Source organism: Periplaneta americana, chromosome 1 (assembly GCF_040183065.1).
Source record: "Periplaneta americana isolate PAMFEO1 chromosome 1, P.americana_PAMFEO1_priV1, whole genome shotgun sequence".
In the NCBI taxonomy this organism is placed as follows: Eukaryota; Metazoa; Arthropoda; class Insecta; order Blattodea; family Blattidae; genus Periplaneta; species Periplaneta americana.
The window spans coordinates 73,431,434-73,457,371 of record NC_091117.1 but is presented as its reverse complement, the minus strand read 5'-3'; the positions used below and the strand labels follow the sequence as shown (position 1 = coordinate 73,457,371).

General features: G+C 28.2%; 1 protein-coding gene across 3 annotated transcripts in view; it reads left to right on the top strand.

Annotated features, from left to right (window-relative positions):
- Positions 1 to 22,593, top strand: part of Pgant9 (polypeptide N-acetylgalactosaminyltransferase 9) — a 1,578,943-nt gene extending 1,556,350 nt beyond the window's left edge. For all 3 annotated transcript variants that reach the window (XM_069821982.1, XM_069821989.1, XM_069821973.1), the window contains exons 14-16: positions 923 to 1,051; positions 4,863 to 5,008; positions 6,757 to 22,593. In XM_069821982.1, the coding sequence (XP_069678083.1) occupies positions 923 to 1,051; positions 4,863 to 5,003 (270 nt within the window). In that variant the 3' untranslated portion in view covers positions 5,004 to 5,008; positions 6,757 to 22,593. The remainder of the gene's footprint in view (positions 1 to 922; positions 1,052 to 4,862; positions 5,009 to 6,756) is intronic.
- The last annotated feature ends 3,345 nt before the right edge of the window (positions 22,594 to 25,938 follow it).

The following is a 25,938-nucleotide window of genomic DNA, read 5'->3' as shown; positions in this document are numbered from 1 at the left end:
TGTTATTTCATTGCATTTTTTATGTGGACTTTGTGCTATGATTTCATCTTTAATAAATTGTATTGGTTTATCTATTGCTTATAACTAATTTTAATTTGTTTAAATTTATCCATTATTAACAAGTAAATATCTTCAGGAAAAAAATAAGAGATTGAGAAAAAAAAAAGACAAGCAGAGCTAATGTTAGAGTACGATAGAATGAGAATTTTAAATTTTGAAGTATTCTTTTACAAGCATAGAAGGATGAGTGTACACATAATATTGTTTTGCAAACATATTGATTGTTCATACTAAAATAAAACTTGTTAATTTCGCTTGAATTTCTTATTTCTTATGAGTCTTCTTTTTTCAGTGAATTTTTTTTATATTTCCTTTTGCAATAATACTCGTATTTACGTGGTAAATGAACAGAGAACACTTTAATGTGATGGAAAATCTCTTTAAATTTCTTTTCACTTTCATCCATACACCATTGATCATGAATAGGAAAACATTTTTTTACTAGTGCAGACTAAATGGTTTTAGAAATATGAATTAGTGTAACTGAGATTTGTAACATGCAATTTCATAGCTCTCATTCTGATCATTTAACCTTAACTTTTGCTGCAAGATTCTATTCTCAGTATTTTTATAGAGCTAATAAAATGAGAACAAAGTACGTAATTTTTTTCGTCTTTTTGAAATAAATTGTACATTTACTCAACTGTAATGAGATCAACAAAATTGTGAGTAGAACACTATGTAAAAGTAATTTATAAATCTGCGCATTCAGTTTTTAATTTTCGTGCTCTGCTTTCGTCTTTCGTAGCATAATAATGATATTTACAGAATTTAGTATTTTTTATATTATTATTATTAAGTGAAATAAGTTTTTCTTTGTAATATATGCATCATAATTATTCTTCGTTGTACTCTGTTTTAGTATTGGATGATGAGTAAGGCAGGAGAAATAAGAAGAGATGAGACCTGCCTTGACTATGCTGGCCAAGATGTTATACTGTATCCCTGTCATGGGTCAAAGGGAAATCAATATTGGCAGTATGATCCGGATGTGAGTTTCAAAATAATGTGATACCTTAATTTTCTGAGTGTGTTGTGCTCTTTGTGATATATCCACAATTTAACTGTACTGATTATAATAATCAGTGATTTTTACTGGTTTCTCAGTAAACTACCTGATTATGAATTATGTTTATGCAATGATAAATTATATAAAAACTTAAAATTATGAATTTCAATTAAATAGTTCATGTATAGCTCCTTTTTAAGTTACCTAAGAATGTATCTTGTTCAACGGAGTTAATTTCAATGAATGCAAAATATATTAAAGAGGTTCTCACTGTATAGTAATTGAGACAGAGAAATTAAAAACTCCCTAATTCCAATAAACCAAATTTTACAGGCGAGAGAAAAAAAACTTATGATCTGTCTTACTAACTTCAAGTATTATACATTTACCTATTAATATTGTGTAAAATTACATTCTTTATCAATTAAATACTTTAAAACCTAAATTTTTACATTATCTTACACTACAATTTGAAATAAACACTGCTGGAGTTAGTGGTTTTCTGACTTCCACAGTGTATGAATTAAGGAGAGTGAATAAATATGAGCCATGTGAAGAAAAAAGATAAGTATAGCATAATTTCCTTATGAAATATTGGACTATACGAGAAAATGGAAGTTTATTATTAAGATTAAGATTGCTACATTTTTTTTAATTTCAATTATATGAGACAGAAAATCACAAATTACCATAAAGCACATCAAAATACACAAATAAAACCACAAACAATATTAAAATGTTAACACAGTCTGATTCATGTTACAGATTCTGTTTTTTCTCTCACTCTCGTGTTCTTTCTGTGCATCTAGATTATTACTAGAGACGAGATTTTCATGTACTTAAAATCACAAAATATACATGCATTCATGCACTATCAAACTATGAAACATGCACGATCAAGCGAAAAATACTTTAAAATATGCACTTTCATTTTTGTTCCAAATTTCTTATTTCACTTCACTTTTTTTTTTTTTTGCACAGTTTACAACTAACAACATTTCTAAATTAATTTCTGTAAGGTTTCTGTGCTTTCAGTCAATATGTTTTTGTAGACACAGAATAACCTTTCTACATCACAAGAAGTTATGGATGCAAACTTGAATCATATTTAGTTTTTTTTTTTTTCTTTTCCTTCTTCAAACCTGATTCCTGAAGATGAAATAAGGGACATAAGAATTAAAAATCGACAAACCATTAAAACATGCATTTAAGCAGAATATAATGTATATTATATGCATGATTAAACTAAAAATTGCTTAAATATGCATTATGCATGTTATTATCCCCAAAAAAGGCCAAAACATGCAAATATGCACGGAAAAAGTACACATATTTGGAACCGGAGAGTAATGAAATGGATAAATACTAAGTTTGAGCTATGTCCTGTGTTCCTATAGAAACATGCATTTGCATGGAATTCACGTCTCTAATTTATTACTGTCCGCAAACAGAGTTTGGTAATACATCCTACTTTCCTCAGAAATGAACTGCATTAAATTTTGCAAGTCCTTTTGCTTTCTTCTTTCAATGGCAATGCTGAATTGTACTTTATTGATTGAGGAATGATGCATCTGTATTGGGTTTCTAGAAGTTAAATTAACTCCATATTGTGCCTTTCATAGTCTTACTTACATGGATTTCATAGATTTTTGTGAGATTCTGAATACCGTATCACTTTACTCAGCTGGTTGAGCACTAGTGTTGCCACCTACCGGGAAATTAAGCTTGGAATGCAAAAACTCTCTTATTCCATGGAGTAAGTGGAGTTCTGACTTCCACGAGTTTTAAAACAGCCCCCAGAATGCAGATGAATGTCGAAATTAGTGTATTCCTGCCTTCTAAGCATATGGGACAAACTAAAAAGCACCATCCAGCCCATAACTCAGTTTTGTCAATTGCACTATGGTTTTGTGGAATATTGAATATTCTAATAATATGAAAATTTATTTTTTCTGTCACATAATTAAACGTAGGTCAGAATAATAGTAATATATTTCAATAAATCTAATAGTGCAGCATTATTATGCATTTGGTAACATATTCTGAAAATTTCATAAGTCTTAACTCAAATAGTTTTTATACAAAGTATACTAGTAACTTGCAAAACGTAAGTTTCGAAAAATAGCGCCACGATTTGAATAAGTACATTTATTGAATACAAATATTATCGGAATTATATGTAAGTTATGTGTAAAATTGTTCAGAAAAGAATGCCCTTTAATATGTTATTGTTATTGTTGTTGTTTAATGCCTGGCATCTGGCAATGAAGCCATTAGCGCTCTTGCTCTGCAGTACTTTTGAATTAGGTCTTTCTCTCCAGACATTGTGCTACAGGTTTTCAAATATTCTTCGTTTATATCAGTTTGAGTGTTGCATAGAGTGCAGGATGGTAAAGTCAGAATTCCTATTTTGTAGAGGTGGCTTGCCAAACAATCATGGCCTGAAAGCAATCTAAAAGCTGCTAGGTACTGCTGTTTTTCTGGCTTCTGGGTTGGAGAAAAGATGTTCCATTTCTTGTCTGAAGCATGTTTTTGCAATTGTTGCTAGTATTGTTGTGAGAGTTTTGATTTTATTACCCGTTTTATTGATGAAAATGGTAAATTGACTTTTTTTGTTTGTAATATTAATTATTGTTCCTTTCCTAGTAAGCATGTGAGCCAGTTCATTCCATGCAATTCCACAAGATGCTGGAATCCATTGACAGTATATTGTCTTGTGAAGTAATATAAGTATGGTGACCTGACGTCCTCTTTTGTCTGGACATGCCCTCCTTTTTAGACCTTTGTCCGAGGTCCGGGTGAATTTTTAAAGAGTAAAGAAATGTCCTCCTTTTCGTAACTTGTATGTCTGATATTTTGAAATTTTCTGATTTGACGCCTTTTTAAAGTAATTTTCCTGTAGGTGGCAGCAGCATTGACAAAATATACTCTTTGCCAACGATCATGACTCTCTTTGCATACAAAGTAATATTAAATTCACATTTTGTGCCGTCTTTATATATATTTTGATAATAATTATAGTTCCTTTGGATTTCATATGTAGTTAAATGTAAAACCATTTTATATTAATAAGGTTTATCATAAGTATACTGTAATAAAATATTGATGTAATTTTAAGTATAATATAGGCCTAAGCCTAAATCTAAATAGGGTAGATATTTTCTGACCTCTTTAATAATTATAGTTCCCTTGACTTTCATATGGAACTAACTGTAAAAGCATTATTATTAAGTTTTATCATGATTATTTTTGTAATATTAACATATTTTTAAGCATGATATAAGCCTAAATCTGTATTGTAAATATTTTGTAAGAAAACAGTTATTGACGTAATTTGTAGTATAATAATATAGGCCTAAGCCTAAATCTAAGTAGGCTACATATTTTCTGTCCTCTTTTTTTGAACAATGTCCTCCTTTTTGAAGCTTTGTGTACCGTACGCTTTTCTACCGATGTGAATCTGGTCACCCTAAATATAAGTAAATAAAAAAAATGCAATTTTTGATCCTGTTAACGAACAACTCTCCTTAATGACATTAAAATACAGATCTGCCTGAGAAGTATTGCTATTGACTGTATGAGCTCCCCTCTAACGTGAGATAAGAGAGAGACACAGTGGTAAAGTGAAAATGCCCTATATAAAGAAAAACGAATTTTGGTTAGTAGGCCTAAACAATAGTCAAAGACGACAGTATTGAAACTCCACTGAATAATAATAATAATAATAATAATAATAATAATAATTGCAATATCTAATATAATATAATATATAATATTTTTTTTTGTGTTACAGACTCATTTAATTCAACATGGCAGTAGCAAAAAATGTCTAACAATCAATTCTAACAAGCAGAAACTATTGATGGAGGAGTGTGATTCCAGTAACCTGCAGCAGCAATGGAAGTTCCAGAATTATGATCCGTCCAAATTATAGGCCTGGTAAGAAATGTCTTGTAACAGTTCACAATAATTCGTAATTTGCTGGTTGTAAGTTGGTTCTTTAACATCACTGATTTTAAAATTGTTGTCTACAGATCACTGGTGGTCCACAAGATTTTCTACTTCTCTTGTCCTCTTTAGCCTTTCATAATGTTAGAGGAATCAGTGATCTCAGTTGGAGAAAGGAAGAATTAGAAGTAACATATTAAAATGTAATGAAAAAATAGCCTTCCCTCTTCCAATGTAGTTTGGTTACGTACTGTATGATATTGGGGCGGCAAAAGAGAATTGTCATACATCCCGGGTTAAATTATCTGATCCCCATGGAAATCATCACGTTCATATCAGAAATGACAACGAAAATAATCATTTTCTGTTGGATCTTCTCGAAGTTTATATGGGCCTATTTAAGAATTTGAATTTACACGAGAAACTAGTACAGTACTTTATTCAACTTATTATAAGACTGATAACATTATTATAGAGGGCAGTGTTGATGAAATGTCATTATTTTTCATGTAACTTTTAAATGATGCCTTTTAATGCAGTAATTTATTTTATATAACAAAACAAAATACCAGTATGCAATTTTATGTTGTTTTTTTTAAATATGTTCTGTCATTTTTTTCCAATACGTATTTTCTATTTTTATTCTTTTTATTTTTGGGGTAATTAAAAATAATTTTCTTATTGATTTTTATAGCATTTTAAAAAATTTCGTTTTATTTTCCAGCAATTTTACATACAAATTACTGTTGCTGTTTTTCTACTGATTAATATTTCACTACAGCCCGGGTTCGATCCCTGGTGGGGTCAGAAATTTTCATGTAAAATTTCTACCTCGGGACTAGGAGAGATGGCGGTGCACAACTTCTAATCACTAACTAGATTGTGCACCAATATGCCTGGGTTAAATCCCAAATCTCTCCGCAGTGCATATGAAAGAAGGCATATGTCAATGTTGATAGTGATTTGTCCGTCAGACGGAGTTATTAAGCCTGGCGGCCCCCTTGGTGCTATTTGACAGGAGTAGGCTACATGCCGGCACCAGGTTTCCCCTTCTCCCTTCTTCATCTTCATCATCATCACTCATTCCATACATTACACTTACACGAACACTTACACATACACTCACCCTAGAACAAGACAGAACACTACACATATACAGATCATGTACAGCGTGGCCCGCCGAAGTGGTGTGCAACTAGAAAATGGGTTACAGTCCTGTCATCTATATGCAATATGCGGAACCCGAATCACGTAAAGTGAAGTGGGTAGGCAATGGATACATACATACATATTTTACTACGAAAATAGACCTTCAGTCGGTGATCATAGTGATTTGATAAGCTGACGAAGAATGTGATGTGGCGAGGGTAAATTTTACTTGGAAATACAGAGTTAAATGCACTGTACTGCTATTGTTCAACTCTCGGCCCACAAGCGTGTAAAAACACAGCCGTGGAATTTGTTGACAATTTCTTTTATGTCACAGGTGAGGAACAGGGTGGGTGGGATGGGGAGAACAATGTCAAAAGGAAAGGGTCTAAACATTTTAACTTCTGATCACTACTGATATGTTAAAAAAAAATCCTAGTTTATGAGTCCATTGCCTCCTCGCCATCCTAAAACTGTATCTGATTGAAACCATGAATTTCACCACTCAATATCACCTTTACAAGCATGAAAAGACTCTTGTTTAGAGGATTCTTTGGTCAGATTTGATCTATTTTGGTACTTTGTTGCAGCCAGGTGATGATGTCAGCTCGTGTCAACTGAAGTATTGTGCCATCATTCACTTGGTTCAGTTTGCAGCTGAAGAGGCTTCTATTTGATGTTTAACTGAACCAACCATATCAGTCTGCTCCAGTTAGTGCCAACATTGATTCAGTGAAGACTGAAGCTTACGTCTTGAGGACTGACCACATGTCACAATTACTGCAACCTGAATTCTTCACCAGTTGTCACATCACAGAAAGAGACTGATAGCAAGTGATAAATGGGGAAAAAAGTGGGATTCAGCAACTGTATGTAGTATTTACTATAAGAGACAGTGGCATACTGACTCTTAAAATGTTGTTGCTCATAATATTAAACTAATATAACTGCTATATTAATTTTGTACAGAGAGGGTCGTCATATAGAGAAGTGAAAAAAAGATGATTATACTGTAACACAAGTAAAATAATGAATAGAAGTGTGTACCTGAAAGGAATGAAACATGTTTAGACGCAGGTACTACACTCCCCCCCCCCCCACCCAAAAAAATTAAGTTCATCTACCCATATGTCTGAAAATGGTCCGTTTTTCTTTAAGTATCTGATTTAATTACTGGAAGTTGTTACTTGTAATTTATAGAAATACCAATTTTAATAAAATTGGTCACTTTGTCGATAGCTTTTCTTTTGTCTCAAATTCCGCTTTAAAATATATAGGCTATGGTCCATTGCAATTTATAATTAAATTAAAAGAATTCATAAGTATTCATTATATATATTTAATATGAGAAGAAAATAAGAACTTCAAAATTTTTTACAGTGAGTAAACTGTTGCAATATCTTGTAATACTGAACAAGTATGTCACTTTTCACTACAACAAAAATACGTAGAAATCTAAAATTATTGTAAGAATCATCAGTTATTCTTACAAGTTCGTGAAACAGATGGAAATTGAAGCACACTAAATGTCAGATTTCATTCTCTATTACTTTTTATTTACTCTCTGTCCTTGACAGGTGACGTACAATGTCAAGTTTCTTGCATTTATTTTCTTTATCAGGTTCTCTGTAGCTCGGATGCTTGTAAAAGTAATTTTCTTTACATTGATTTATGGAAATAAAACTTTTAAAGTTTACAGAAATATGATTACCGTTTCCAAAGAGGTCTCCCCATTATAGTCAAATATAGTACAATGCTAAAATTGTTCATTCCAACGTTTTTTTTTTTTTTTTTTTTTTTTTTTTGGTCTCTCTTTACTTCGTTCTTCTCTGGTTTGTATTTGTAAATTTTTTTATAGTTCTGTTGGCTGGAATTATGGATTAGTAAATGATGAAACATGAAGGGTCTCAAAGCGTTACATAAAAGAAATTAATATTGCGTTTCAATTTTTATGCACACACATAGAGTAATTATCCTTTATGTCGACCCTTGCAAGTTGTTTCATGCTATTTTGAAAGGGTTATTACTGAATTATCTAAAGCAGTGGTTCCCAAACTTTTTCAAGTGTCGCCCAGTTTTGGGCAAGACATATTTTGTGACCATACCGATTTAATTTAACCTCATTAAAAATACAAATCCCTGTAAAATCGAAAACAACGATAATTTTACACAAAACCATTGGATACCACCCAACCCCTTATGTCCTAATAACTGCAAGACGAGAAATCGAAATATGCAAACCTGTTTTCCAATTCTTCTTGGCTTCTTGGACTGACCTTCCTTGCTGATATATTTTTCGAACACTTAAAAATCGAGTGATTTGTAAGAAAGCTTGGGTTTTGGTTGACATCACTTGACAAAAATGAAATTGGTTCATTCCTGTGGATTAAAGAACTCCTGGAAAATTTATGATCCGGTACAACAAATACTGCGTTTGATTTTGCGGACATAGAATTAAGTTTGCACAGTTTTAAATAACATTTTTTTTTATATTTTCCGGAAGAAACTCGAAATAAAATAAATGCGAAAGTCACAGATGGATACTGAATTTGTTCTTTAGACAGTTGAGTTCAACAAGCTGAAATTCAGTATTAAGAAAAGACTAATTCTAATATGTACCTACTGCTGGAATATTGAAACTATACTTTTTTCTTTTCTTTTTTTCTTCTTTTGCAGAGCTTTGATCAATTCTGGATCAAAAGAATGAAAGAATACCTCGAATTTAAATTTTTTGATAGCATTTGCAAACTCGTATTTATACAAAATAAGTTTCTCGTTATGATTGCCATTGTAATAGAAGCGAAAAATGTCCTTAACCTATAAGTAGTTGCGCGCAGTGTTGTCAACACCCCAGTCACATATTACAAAGTTGTTAATTATATATTCAGTAAGTCTGTGCTTCTGAAACTTCCAGTACCTTTCTTAGAATTGATAAGGCAACAATAACCGTAAACATATTTGTAACCAGAATTCGTATACTAAAGATAATAACAGTTTAAGTACTGTGGGTTGGTTAGACGCGACTGCTTAAGTGTTGAAATTGAAAATGGTACCAGTGTGTGTGTATCGAATATAGAGTTCAGATTTGAGAAGCTACTTAAAAAAAAAAAGAACAGGCACAGTTATGGCATTAATTATTTTTTATTTAACTACTGAAACATTTTTTTATTTTTATGTTCATCATTGTTTGTTTCTAAATACAATATAAATGTGTGTTAATGAGCCGTTTTTTTTATTTTGTAAACCATCTCGCAACTCCTCTATGTTCTTCTAATGACCCCAAAGGGGGTCACGACCACCACTTTGGGAACCACTGATCTAAAATAATATAGTTTCTTTTTAGATTCAATGATGAACAGTGAACAGCCAACAAATTAAAAACCAGACATAGCAATAAAATTCGTAATAATATATTTTGTCAGGATAATCAATTACCTAATGGTTTTGCTATTGTTAAACTACTAAATGTTTTGTTTTTTTACTTTTATTAATGGCGGGCACTTGACTTACGTTATTCATAAAATGCCTCCATCTAGTGAGTGACATGCCAAAGCTTGTATGGGTAGTTCTTTCAGCCGCCATGAAGGTATTACCTTTTGTGCACCATAAGAGGCAAGTTATCATGATGATTAATGAAGCATGGTGGAATATTGGTAGGGGAAACTGGAATATCCCGCTAAAACCTACCATCAAACATCATCATTGTCTACCACAAATTCCAGTTGGACCCCACTATTAAATGTTTTATACATTAAATGTATTTACGATTAAAATATCTATAACTTAATTTAAAATAGACCATTTTTAGACCCTTTATAAGATTGTCAGTGACTTATTTTGAGAGTACAACAAAATTTTGAATATTTTATCAAATGTTTGATAAAATTCTGTGTACTCCATCATTCACTTCAATTCACGCAGATCTTATGTCCATTATACAGCGCACAGACGTGGCTTATAACCACTTCTGAGATGCTGTGTCTTTCATTTTCCGTGAAGGATAATATATTATAATTTAAGTATTAGACGTAAGTGTCGGAATTTGTTTTTAATTTGAGGGTGAATATTCAGTACAGTAATTTCAAACTTTATGAAATAGATCACGTTACTTAATAATCATCTTATACTTGGAAATGTGAGCAGTACAGAGAAAAATTTTCCTGCAGGACTGTACTAAAAATGATCCTCTTGAACTCTGAAATAAATATAAATATCTACAATGGCCTAAGGCATTAGTGACAGTGGAAACCAGGACGTTGAGGGAATGAAAATTTTCATGTTCTAACTTCTAGGTAAGCATTTTTGGTTTCCGAGTACCGATACGGAAAGAAGTCCCTGTGGTGAAATCCTAACTATCTCGGACATCAGCTAATGTTCTTAGTAAGGCTGAATTACTCTAAGTAGCACAAAGCTTAGGAAATTTATAAACAATATTATTTATTATTAACAAGTGGATAAAGTGAAAATGACAAGTGTTTTAAATGACATTTTTTTTCCAACATATCATAGTGTAGGAGAAGATTTGTGAATGCCTGAATGAGCAAGTGGAAAAACCGGAGCATCTTTAGTGTCAGAAACTATGTGAATGCATAGACTCATATCTTTGTTTGTAACTATTGGTGGTGGTTGGTTTGATGTGGAGTGTGAGGGAACATATCAACAAGATGAAGAATCGCATCAAATCAGTAAAGGGATATGGGAGCAGACTATCAATTAAGTGTTTAAACAGATACTGTGGGTATAAAAAATCCTCATTACAATGAAATGAAAATTGTACCTTAACACTGCTGCCATGTTTAAAATCATCCCTTATTACTGGAATTTAAAATAATATAATTTCTTGGGGGTAATGTCATTCATATTTTTACACAGATGGTAGAAGAAGAGTATAGGACTACGTAGATATATATTGTACTTACTTCAGAAAGCTCAGAAAAATATGAAACAGTTGTTGTCACTTTTTAGAAAACAAAAGATTTTAGACGTAGTTCCCAGTACTTTCTATGTTTTTTATTAAACTTTTAGTAGAAAATATAACTTATATAACTTATGTTACTATAATTTACTTAAAGAATATACTTTGTTTTGGTTAGTATTTTACAATAACAAGGTTTAAATTTAATCATAATATGTTGAGATAATATATTGTGGCTTTATTTACAAGAGTTGGCTATAAACCTGTGTGCCAGTTACTCATTCAAATGGCAAGTGATAGTACTTAATATTTTCGTGTATCTACTGCAGAGAATTAGACAGGAACACTGTAATACTCTTAGGTAAAATTAAAACCTATTTTATATTCAAGATTTCAGTAGTAATGTCAATTTACTTTTATCACCTTATGAATTTTGAAACTTTCAATGTTGAAGGGAAATTTGCTGCATCCTATCATAATTTTTGTAGCTGAAATGTTAAAAATATTATATACGTATGCTATACAAAATTCGATATTGAATGATCTGTTCGTAATATTTTTACTTATAACAAATTTCAGACGTCTTGTAGGAACTGCTGGCTTCTTCTGTATTTAGAAAATAAAGACGCTACAAATGTAGTTCCCCAGTAAGCTGAAAATATTTGACGAAAATGGTTAAATCATTTACAAAATATAAATATTATTATTTTTTTATTATAATAACAAAATATTTTTATCAGCCATCGTGTATTTATCATGCAGATAAACTTAAGTTCATTCCAGTGTTTTTGAAAATTACCATAGACTGGAAATAGCGTTCACAAAACATTTTTAGAATATAGGATTAAAAATCTGACTGAAATACACAAACATTACAACTTCACGATACCAAACTGATAGGTTATATGCTGACAGAACCTGTTGCGTCCAAGAGTCCTTTTTAAACTTTATAATCAAACATTATCTGAAAAGTGACTTCAACTGTTTCATAGCCTAAATAGCTGTTATTTTGCTTAGCAAATTTTTTTTGGCAAAGTAATGATTTGAAGAAATGATTTAAAGTAAGGTATTATTTGTTAAAACTATAGGTTTAGTTGTTGCTGTTGATAAGGAGGGAAGTATGAACGCGTGGAATGTAAGTGAGAAATATTTAGGTACGGTCTGTTGTCCGTACCTTGCTGCCTCCTTTGCATATCGTAAAAATATTGAATGCTTGTGATTTTCAAGTATTCTGAATACATGTGGAACAGGTCTGTTCAGTAAACAAGGGAATCGAATGTGGTTTTTTCTTCTTTTTTAATAATTGTTTACTGGGAGAGATACAATATACTCACTTCTTTCAGGTTCTTTACATAATGACATACCTTGTATTTTACCTTATTTATAAGGTACTGTTCAGTGTTCGTCTGTATTGAATACCGGTAACTGTTTATATTGAAATTGATTATGAATATGTCTTGAAATAAATTCACTATTGAGATCTAAAAATACAGTAATAAATATTAATTTTATGCTATTAATGTTACTTACCCTTACTGTTGCCCCAAAATTATCCTTGAAATAAAAATTTCTGTAACAAAGACTTTATATAATTGCCGTATGTTTATATAAAGCATACAATAGAAAATTGCATCAATTAGAGTTATTTATTGTTTTTTATTTTGAAAAAATGCACTGCATATCTGTACTGGCGTTCATTATTATTTTTAAGGTTGCTCGTTCTAAAGATACGCTTCAAGACTAGAAATTGCTCACATTCATAACAATAAAAAATATTAACTTTTTAAATCATATGATTTAAGAGTGCGCAGAGGATTTTAATATTTAAGAGATAGATGTTGAAATCAGTTGTTTTTTTTTTCTTTACTATAATCTCTTTTGTTACAATTGTGTGCCCTCCTAATCTTAAAAATACAGATGATAAACAAAATGTTAATGTAGTGATTTACAAAATTTTCCCGAAAAATAATTGAGCATTATAGTACTGTTTAATAATGTGAATTAAATTACTTAAACGGTCCATACATTAACAAAAATTCTCATAATTATACTTATCGAACAGTAGTACTAACTGACTGACATAATTTTAGACATTCTATTGATTTTCGTTTTCTTTCTAGGCATGATTTTTATAACGTTTTGTAGCTAAACAATTGAAAAAGTTTGAAGTATCAGTTCAGATTGGGAGCAGAAAACGTCTAAGTTAATAGGATGAAATAACTCAGTTTGTTAAATATTGTACATAAATAAGTATTCAATTATATTAAAAATTGGATAACATGAAAATCAGTAACAAAAATGTAAACATAAAATTCTTCTTTAAATACATGTAAGGAAAAAAAAAACATTACAATGATAATATGAGGGCTATAAGCATTTAAGTGTATAATTTTTATCTCTCCCACATATATTTGTCCTGTGGAAAACATTTAAATGAAAATTTTTAGGTAAAATTTATGAGACAAAAGTGAAATTAAATTACAGTCTTTTCATCTTTTCTGGAGCTTGAGAAAAATACTGTAATTATTTAAAATTTTAGTTACACTAGATTCTGAAACACTAATGTTTGATTAACAACTAGTAGTGTGATAGTTAATTTTGTGAATACAAAAATCACATGTTTGTTGCATTCGAGAAACATTAATTTCATATGAACTGACTCACATGTATTCCTAAGACAAAGTGTAAATGATGAATGTATAAGAAGGAAAAATGATATATACATATAAATTCTTAAATGTTTTATGAAGCAAAATATAAAAAAATGTAGGCAGTTGATAAATAAGAAATAAGTTATAGAATTTACCAATATACATTTTTAATGTAATGATTGTTGGAACAGGGACAAATAACTATATCACGTGGTAATGGTAAATAATTTTTTATGAAGAAAAAATATCCGTATATGAACTTCTATTCCAGTTGTGAGCACATATTCATCTCAACTGCCATAATATTTGTAGTCCTATAAATAAATTGTATTGTTTAATACATTTTTACCAAATAACTACATGGTAGTTAAAATTACATAAAAAGGAAATTATATCTTGCAATTTGAATTCATGATTGATTAAAGAGTTTTTAAAAATTGTTACTTTTTTATATTTAGTTTTCTATTACTGGTACTGGTAATTAATGTAAGTATCATTTACATAATTTATAACAAGTTATCGATCTTATTGTCTCAGTCTTATGAAATACTTTAAAATACCGGTATATAAAGATTGAATGAAAAGTCTCTTTCGACCATTTAAATTATTTTGACAAGTCTGTACATTTCTTCCTGTTACATTCGAAAATATTCTAAAACATGCTGTTTTCAAATGTCTTGCAGTTCTTCATTTCACTTAAGGGGTTGCGCTACTGAGTTGCAGTCAATGTTGGTCATTTTGTTCATTTTTTAAATACTGTGTCAAAATATCTGCAGTTTCTTGAGGAATACTGTAGTGTAGATTTCGCGATATCTTTATTCTGACTTAGAAATATAGTTTATCCCATTTAAGTGATTATTATATTTACAATGCATACCGGTATTATAAACTTCAAAGTGATTTTATCTCAAATTAGAGTTTTTACATTTTAAAATATCTCCTGAATAGCTACACCTATAGTAATGAAACTTTGCGCACATTCTCTGCATGAAGTGCTGTATTCATGTACACATATGATTAATTATTTTTAAGAAAGGTATGATTTTTTATATCGGGCAGTGAAGTTAAAAACCCCAAACCCAAAAAACATCAAATTTTCAAATCTTTTTTTGCACCATTTCGTTACCGGAATCATAGCTCCATTTAAATTTTTTTTAGCAAAGTGATTATTAATCTTTGTGTGAGGCCCAGATAAACGTTCACTAATAATAAAAATTATTTTTAAATAAGAATAATATAATTTTTTTCTAGGCATGAACTACAGTAATCTCATTAGAGGTTTCGAATTATCTAGAGAAAATCAAAACTCGAGTGGGATTTAATTGACTATTACAAATTAGAAGAAAGTATACAAAGATCAGAGAAATAAAGTACGGTACTCTAATGCAATAAAATATTATTTGACTTACTAAAATACTGAACTGTCTTGAAAATATATTATTGTACCACCTCATCATTACAAACATTCTGCTAGATGGCAGTAGTGTGTTATGATGAGCTGTTCTCTTATTACCAGTTATGCCAACTATGCAGTCTTCATTGAACTCTATGGATGATTACTAGTCAAGAAGGTTTTGTTAACACAGTTTCATTTTTATTAAAACAGTTGCATTCCACTTCATTGATCGATATATATTAAAAACATCTGATACGTGACTACCCATAATCTCATACAGCAGCAGCTATAACATAACCTAAATAATAAATAAACGGTAAATTATAGAAAAGATTTAATTTGATTAAGGATGATGAAATAAACTTGAATCGTTTTAAAAGGTACAGTTATTGAAAATGTTGGCAAACAAAGAAACAAATGCTAGGGAAGTGATAAAAAACGAATGCTAGAGAGGTGATTAAAATTGTAGGATAAGGGTTGCAACTTTAAAAATATTTAAAATAGGACTGTGGGTTTTCACTGGCATAATTCTTTACTCTGTGGCTTCTACCACAATTAATTTGTTGGTCTATTTGAAAGACATTCTGTATAATTAATCAATACAATTATAAGTATTTTAATATTACTATTATTAATTTATGTTTTCTGAAAGTGTTGGTAAATCTAATTTCCTTCTGTGCTGGCAAGAAAAAGATAATACAGTAATTCCTCGTAACCAGCACCCAAATAACCGGTAATACCAAAACAGCAGCACTTTTTGCTGGGGCAAAAAAAAAAAGTTTAAATCTCCCACATTGCCACAGTCTGGGCCGTCAGTTTTGCCACATTAGAAAGTACGCATGAACTTTCATTTTCAGTGAATATTCGAACCTAAAATTAGTGTATTATTTATGTTGTATGATGTGTTTTAATAAGGAAAATCCATACAGTTTTTATGTTTATTTAGTTATGTTCGGACTGTCAGTGTTGCCACATTAGAAGTTTGCACGAACTTCCATTTTCAGTGAATATTCGAACCTAACATTAGTATATTATTTGTGTTGTGTAATGTGAATTAATAAGAAAAATCCACACAGTTTTTATGTTTATTTAGTTATCTTTGGGCCGTCAGTGTTGCCACATTAGGAAGTTCACATGAACCTTAATTTTCAATGAATAATCTAACCTAGAATTAGTGTATTATATTTGTGTTGTGTAATGTGTTTTAATAAGAAAAATCCACACAGTTTTTATGTTTATTCAGTTATGAGCAAGTGATAGAGAAATAAACTTCACATGGATGCAGTTTCAACATTTGGCACCATGAAATAAGAACTTTTTTTTTGTGTGTGTATATAATGGTATTTATTCAATTATCCGGAACTAGCCTGGTCCCTTTGCTGCCGGTTAAGAGGGATTCTACTGTAGTAACAAGTGAAGGAATTTAAGTGTGTTTGTAACACTAATTTCTCTTTGTTCTCGTAAAAAAAAAAAAAGATACCATAGTAGAAGAAATTCCATTGAATCTTCCCTCGATGTATCATAGTAATTTATGAAAATTCTCTTCTAAGCTACCGGTATTTGAAGATTATAATATTCATTAATGCTAAATTATTAACCTGCTGTTTACAACTTACACTGAATCATATTGCAAGATATAATCCTTGTATTTGAATGATATTGGCCTGTGCTCACAGAATGTTACTGTTATGTTTAGACACAAAACATCAGGTAAACATTTGTAAAACCTATTATAAACCTTTTATACATTTTACTTATTCTTCAGTGATCTCTTGTTATGTCTGAAGCTCAGTTGCATACATTCCACTAGTTTAAGTATTTGTAAACACTTGAAATCTGAGAAACATTCCATTGTTCATTATAGGTAAGTTGTATTTATCTTAATTTTCGAAGGGTATAACTACATTAAACTTCATAAAATACCTTCCTTTAAAGTAAACAGAAAAAAAAAATGCGTGTGTTAATATTTTTATGATATTAATGTTTTCACTTCTGAATTACAAATACAGCCTAATTCCTGTACATCTGAAATACGTACTATACTATTATGCATTATCATCACTTAGTTATTATTTTGAAAAGTTTCGTTGCTATTAATTAATAATTAAATATGTAATTATGAAAGGACATTGGTACAGGCCTTCTATTTATTAATTTGACGTTCACAACTTCGATTTTTTTTTTATAATGGGACTATATAGATTAATTTACTTCTCTTTTAAGAATGTAAATATTTCTACTTTGATTTATAATAATAGGAGAAATTCGCACGAATGTGCATAAAGTTTTGGGCTATCACTCCTTACTGTATTCATTTAGCATTATTCATTAACTGTATTCATTTTACTTTGATTTGTTCATGAAGACACATAGCAACACATTATAACTTACTGTACCGGTACAGTACCTGTATTTAAGATTTATGATACATTTTCCTTTGTTTACTACTCTATTTTATTGTATTGAAAGATTGTGAATTAAAAACTTAAATTTATTCTTCACAAGCTTCTTAAAATCTGATAATCATGACCTGTGATCTGCAAAATATTCTAGAACATGTTTTGTAGTTATACCTTTCTGTGTACTAAGAAGAATGAATTTAGTTATTGATATTTATTTAACTTGAAAATTCTCTTGCACTACTACAGCTCGTGCATTTTGTCAAGACACTCGCGATGTTCAGTATAGGAACAACGTTTCTCTGGAGGAGGTTAGAAGAAGGGAAGGTCGGTCATGTGTCTTCCAAGACAAACCCATTCCCCTATAATTCGTAAGTAGACTCATCTGATCTCGTGCGCAGCTCTGTAGAAAGAGTGGGGGAGTGTCTGGACATAATGCATGTGCTGTACCTTTGTTGTATTTGTATATTTTGAAAACGATATTGGGTAAGAGGATATACGCATAGAGTGAATTGCTTTTTTCAGTCTAACATTTTTTAAGTATAATGAAAAAGAACATATATTATTTTCCAAACTGTTAAATTTAGTATCTTAATTTTTAATCAAAGGTACTTTGAAATTTGGATCATTTATCAAGAAAAATCTATCTCCAGCCATAAAAATGAATATTTTGCCCTTGCACTTTCATGTCTCTTAATAATTGTTTCACACTAAATTTACTTTTACTTATTTAGGAAATACACTAGATGAAAAGAAATAGAATAATAAATTTAAAGGAGAGAAAAAAAGTATATGCTATATAAAGAAACAACATGTGAAGAAAGTTTATTTATTTACTGCATTTCACATTATCTTACATAATATCTTCTTATGATAAATAAATATGTAAATCCTATGCCACATTACTATACTTTGATTTATATGTTTCAATACAAAGTCGGCATGTATATGTATTTAAATATTTACGATTTTCCTGTCCTGGTAATGGAAACATATATCTGATCTTCTTGTGCTTGGCATTATCAGACCATCATTGTGTTAACTAGGTAAGCCTATTAGAATGTATTTATACATTACAGTATGTTAAGTTTTTATGTTTTATTAATTTCTTTTAAAAAATTATAAGGCCATCTTTTGATAGATGCAAATTGAGAGAGAATTTCGATTTAATTTAAAGTAACTATTTATCATTTCTACATTATTTTAAAACGATATTGATAAGCAAAATTCAAAAGAAATTTACTGAACATTTATAGCGATTACATTTAACACATTATGATTTACATTTAGATTTATCTTAAGTAAAAAGATAGAGAATGTGATTATTGTTGGAAATGTAAGGTTATGCCCAGCTTATGTATGTTTAGGTAACTTTAAAATTTGCTATTTTTCTGTGATGTAATATTTTAAATTTGGGTATTAATGCATAAATAAAATTTTAACTTCAGGAATTGTTGTAATTTCAACATCAAACTGAAGTTAATTTTGTAAGTTTATCTCTAAAAGTTGATAAATTAACCTTCCTGATAACTCTTCATATTACGTAGAAAAGGTTAAATAAGAATGAAAAATTTGTAATTTTAAACTCAATTTTGAAGATCTGTTTGGGATGTGAAACCATTCTCTTTTATGACATTTTGTTTCTTGATAGGATTCACAAACGTTTATATTAGATACCGTATTATTGATGTTATTGAGTTTGATAATTTAAAAGCTAGGTGTAGCAGTTAATCTGAATTACTTTAGTTTTTTCCATTTGTTAATAACACACACTATCTTATAAAAATAATTGCTTCCTTTTGTTATTTAAATTAATACGAATGTCAGTTTACTAGGTTTTTAAAATTGTTTTGTTTCTGTGGACATCAGTTCAATACCAGTATATCTGTATTATTTAATCTCAAATTGTAAATTTTTTAGAAAAACAATTAGATTCTTGAGATTTATGTATACTTTACTCGAAATATTCTATCTGGAGAGACAGTTTGAAATTTTGTGGTATTATGGCATAAGCTGGTATGACATTTTTCTTATTTTACAGGAGAACACTTTTAAAGTTCACTCTTTCAGGAAGAATCAGGGATACATTAGAAGGAATACTTTTTTTTTAATTAGTATTAGTATTAGCGACTAATGGAAGTAGACATACCATGTCTTGCCATAACGTTAAAAACAACTTTTGCAACATATCTAGACAATAAGATATTTTTGCCGAAATTGCACATATCAGCTTCTGCCATAACACCAAGAATTCTAAGAAAGCAAATTATAGTTTTTTTTTTTTTTTTACATCAAAGAACAGAAATTGCTTATTTATTTTTCTTTTTAAACGAAAAGGTTAGAAATATTTTCATACATCTCTGCATATATATTTGTAGATAAGCTCTTGAAATTAAGATTCTGAATAAATTGATAATACAATTTTCCAAATTATGTAGAAATTGTATGACCATCATAACGAATAATATTGTAGTTTCCCCATCCTCCCACCTTTCAAAAAATATATATTCCTATAACAGGGTTGTTAGCTAAAAGTTTTTTTTCTAGTGCTCGTTCTTAATTAGAATGAAGAAGTTTTTAGTGAAATTTGTATCAGTTACGACAGTGAAATAGTTTTAGTATACCATCGTAATTAAAATTATCATTTTTTTAGAGTTTAGGCTTTCACAGTTATTGTATTTAGAGGAAGGGTTCTAGGTTTTTCATGATAGAAAACTTGAAACTCGATGTTATTTTAACTTTTACAATAGCTAATTATTATATAGGTATTTTATCTACAAATATATACGTAGTAAATCTGTTATTATCTGAAAGTGAGTGTTTGTGTATTTTGGTTAGTTTCATATAATGCCATGTTATATTTTATTTTATTTTTTTTATCAAGAGTGCAAATATGAAGATTGGATATAATGTTTTCATTACCTTTTGTATTTTTCATTATAGTCGAGTGAATAACTGTTCAAATGAAAGAAATAAGTAAATATATTAGTGGAAAATCAGATTCACTCCTAAGCATTTAAATATTATTGTTTTTTTATTATAACACTATAATGAAGGTGAATAAAGTTTTTTTTTCTCTTAAAACTAAATGAAAATGTCAATTGGTATAAGTTAAGGTATATTATAGCAACTGTGGCAGTAGTGATTTTTACAGAAAGAGTTGATTGATGTGGTTTTCCAACATCTATTATGGATTACTATTAAGAAAAAACTGTTAACAATTCACTCTGCTTGTATGTAAATGAACTGACTGCTTGGGTAACATTTCTCTAAACTATTGAATCATTTTAACGTATTTTAAAACGTGGTAATGTCATTCAAGGATTTTTATTATTATGGTATTGTATTCTTCGTTAAGTGACTATATTGACTGAATTTAATTAAGAGAGCAGAAAGAATTGTTTGTAGTTCTTAATCAAAGTTTAATGCTTGCTAAAAACTCTGACCATAGCTGTAAAACTCTTTTTCTTTTACATCAACTTCGTGAATGTAAGAAACCTTTTTTCAGGTTGTACTCTTTAATATATTATTTTTTACAATTCCATATTGTTATGCTGTATTCATATTTATAATAAGAAAATGAATTTACATTTTTCTCATAGTAAATACAGCAGAATAAATTTTCTAAATTGTCTTAAAATTTGATAAGTGATGTTTAAGTGTTGCTTACTGCTAATGTTGAAAATGGGTGCAGAGAAAGATTAACCGAAACATAATATAATAATCCAAGTATTTTTATTCTGATTTTATTTCATTATTCATTATACTTTATTTAATTACTGGTTAATCTTAGGGTTTAATCATTCTACAGTTATTTTACGTAAGGTTTATGTTAGGGTTATTATGTGAATTGCCTTGGTTATTGCAAATGAGGTGATATCAATAGGAAAGAGTAAAAGATGGAGCATTTGTGATGTTTCTTTTTCTAGCAGATATGAGTAATATAAGCGTAAATAATTGACTATGGGAGAGAAATTGTAATCTTCCAAAATTAATTAATTAATTATTATGTCTGCAGGCATTTTGAAAATACACTTACAATGCCATTGTAAGAGTGTGCAATGCTCTTTAAGTTGTAGTTTTATTTTAAATTCATTTGTAAGATCAATTCAAGCTACATTAACCATTTTCTTATTCAAATGGAATGTAAATGTTTTTCATTAAATGTATTTATTAATGAAATTTATATCATATTATATAAAATCTTACATTAATGGTGAATTTTTTAATATTGTCTCATTTTAATGAGATATCGGGTTTATTTACATAATAAAAAACAATGTTTCATCACTTTGTTGATAAATTGAGTTACAGTACACAGTACGTTTGCTTCGTTTTTATAAATAAGGAAATTTTTACATTTTTGAATAAGAAGTGATGTATTCTTAAACTTTTTGGAGGACTTTAAAGAAAGTATCATGATTATCATTAACATTACATGATCAGAGCAGTTCTAATTACCCTCAGAAATAGAGTGGCCAAACATGTTCATTGTCCTTAAAGAAGTGACAACGGTCTGGAATCATAACCTGTGAGTACTTATTAATAATGACTTAATTAAAAAAATTAATCTTAAAAATGTTTTGCAACTGTGAAATTTCTTAATTCAGTATACCAAAGAATTCAGGCTTACAGTTTGCGAATTCATTGTTTCTAGCATATGATTTTAATTTATCTCATAATTTTTTTTAATGTGGAAAATGTACTGTTACTCCTGTCTTTATTCTTCTTTTCATTAGTTACTTATAATGCACACATATCAAGCAGCATCCATCATATTAGGATAACTGATTAGAAATAAATTCGCCGAAGACATGTTTTCGATTCAGTTTCATCTTACTTATAGTTAAATCGTACTTATAGTAAACACCATACCATGTATTTTGGCCAGTTTAAGTGATTGTTATTCATTTGATATGCAGACACATTACTGTGTCGTGAGAATTTTTATGTGGCCATGAGTGTATATTTCATTGATGTAAAGCAAAGTGGACTGTGCCTTACTTGATGTAGTAATAATGATAATGGTATCTGTGAACAATAAAAATCTTGTGTGTCAACAAGAATGTGTGTTAATTCATTTTACAACGCAATGAATTTTGTGTTCTATTTACATAAAGCATTATTTTTTATTAGTGTTGGTTTTATAATAATTACCATTTTAAGTTTGTTAAAATTTTATTTTGTTTAATTTTTTATTTATTTAGTATTTAATTATTTTATTGTAATTTTTTATTAAATTATTATTTATTTGTAATTATGATGAAATTAGTAATTTAGTATGAACAAATTTAAAAGCCAAACTTCGGTATGTGTTTGGTGCGGTTGAACATAATTGCAGTTAAAATTTAAGTGGACTACTTGTAGAGCCCGATCGCAAACTCGTGGCACCTGCACGAAAGACGAATTGGCATCCACTTACATGGACTCGCCCAAGAGTCTTGCTGAGGGGTGTTTGAACTGTACGCTCTATGAGTAAGCAGTCGCCCGCACACACAGAATCTCCCACTGCAAAACCTCAGGAAGAAGCTCGCGCATGTTGATGCAACGACTTTGCTATCGGGCTCTATATTTGAATCAGAGCACCCTTACAGATAAAATTGTGGAAGGTCTATCACTTAAAAGAGCAACAATTCCATGTATCAATGGAAATGTAATTGATAAAAGCAAGTGAAATCAAATTGAAAACATTTTGAAGGATAAACATCTCTTGGTACTAGCTGATAAAGAATATAGACTCTGCGAATTGTAAAAATATGTGCATTTTAATCAAATTGAGGCTGACGAAAATAAATTGGTGACATATGTTGGGCTACATTGAAGTGAAAGAAGCTACTGTAAAAAACCTCTAGAAAGTTTTTTTTAAGTGCTTCCTATTAAAACATGGCCTGTCAGTTGATGATAATAAATTATAATGCAATAAATTGAAATAAAATAATATAATTTAAAATAAGTTAATTTAATATAAATTAAAATAAAGTCATATAAATTAAAGTAAAATAAAATAAAATAAAATAAATTACTATAAGTTAAAGAAATTAAAATAAATTAAATTAAAATACTTCAAATTGCATTAAATTGAATTAAATTAAATTATAATTAATTACTTAAATAGAAAGTTAATTAAATAAAAAACAAAGAAATAAAATAATGTTATATTAAAATATATATGTATATAAAATAAATTAAATTAAATTAGGATAAAATAAAGGAAAAACATTAAATTAAAATTAATTAATGCATTATAAAATAAATTAAATTAGATTAAATTAAAGTACATTAAATTTCATTTAATCATATTAGAATTAAAAAATTAAAATAAAGTAAACTAAAGTAAAATAAATTAAATTAATTAAATTGAATTAAAATAAAATAAAACAAAATAAATTAATTACATTAGAAAAAATAAGTTAAATTAAATTAAATTAAAACAAATTAAAGTGAATTGAATTTAAAAATATAAATTAAATTACGTTAAATTAAGATAAATTTAAATTAAATAAATTAAAATAAGTTAATATAAATTGTAATACAGTAATGTAAAGTAAGTAAATTAAAATAAAATAAAATAAATTAACGTAAGTTAAAAAATTAAATTATATTAAAATAATTTAAATTGCATTAAATTAAATTAAAATAAAATAAATTGAAATAAAATAATTTAAATAAGATTAAATTAAAATAAAATAAATAAATTAAATGGAAAATTAATTAAATAAAATAACAATGAAATAAAATAAATTTAAACATATAAAAAATAAATTAAATTAAGGTAAATTAAATAAATTATATTAAATTAAAATTAATTAATATAAAATAAATTAATTTAGATTAATTTAAACTGAATTACATTAAACTAAAATTAATTAAAATAAAGTAAAATTAATTAAAGTAGAACAAAATAAGTTAAATTAAAACAAATTAAAGTAAATTGAATTAAAAAAGTAAATTTAATTTAATTTAATATAAATTAAAATGAAGTAATGTAAATTAAAGTAAATTAAAATAAAATAAATTAATGTAAGTTAAAAAAATTAAAATAAAATAAATTAAAACATACAACAAATAAATTAAATTAAAGTAAATTAAATAAATTATATTAAGTTAAAATTAATTCATATTTTTTTATTTATTTACCAGAGCTTCCTCAAATTAGAGGCTGCCATTAGACAAAGCATACAAAACAAAAAAAGAACAAATACAGTACATGATGAAAGATAAGAGAGTAAGAAAAATGACAAACAAGTATACAAACAAACAAACAAACCATGGTAGTTCACAGAATAAGGAAAGTTACAAATATGTAAAGAAGCAATGAAAGCTAATAAGAAAGAGAAAAATGATAATGGTGCATAGGTTTTTTTGAGTAGATTGATATAGAGTCCATATAGGTGGTTCCGTAAGAGTTTGACCGACTCTGTAATTATGAGGAGGCCCAGTTCATTTAGAAAAGATTTGTGCAGCCATAGGGTCTTACAGAATTGAGAGGAGAAGTTAGGTATCGTTCCTCTTGCTCCCAACATCAATCCCGTGACACTGGTATCGTGAAGTTGGTATTTATCTTTATAATACAGGATGGTTGGAACATAGATTGCTCGTTTCTCCTCATGTACGTAAATTAATTAAATGAAATTAAATTGAAATGAATTAAAATAAAATAATTTACAATAAATTAAATTATAGTAAACTAAAAATAAATCAAATTAAAATTAAATAAAATGAGATAAATTAATGTAAATGAAATGAAATTAAATTAAAATAAAATAAATTATAATTAAATAAAGTTAAACAAATTAAATTAAAATAAAGTAAAGGAAGTAAAATTAAAATATATATATATATATATATATATATATATATATAAATGTATATAAATTAAATTGTATTAAATTAAGATAGATTAAATTAAAATAATTTAGTTAAATCAAATTATAATAAATGAAAATAAAATAAATTTAAACAAATTAAATTAAAATATAGTAAATGAAATAAAATGACACATATTAAATTAAAAGAAAATACATTTAATTAAAATGAAATAAATTGATATAGAATAAATTAAAGTAAAAGTAACTGATATAAATTAAATTAAAATAAAGTACATAAAAATAAATCAAATTAAAATTAAAATGAATTAAGTTACAATAAATTAAATTAAATTGAATTAGAATAAAGTAAATTAAATTAAGATAAAATTAGTTAATATAATTTATTTAAAATGCATTAAATTAAATCAAATTAACATAGATTAAAATAAATACAAATGAATAAAATAAATCAAATAAAAATTAAATAAAGTGAAAAAATTAAATTAAAATTAAGTAAATGAAATATTATAAAAGAAATAAAAAATTGAAATAAATTACATTATATTAAATTATAATAAATAAAATGAAATGTAACTGAATAAA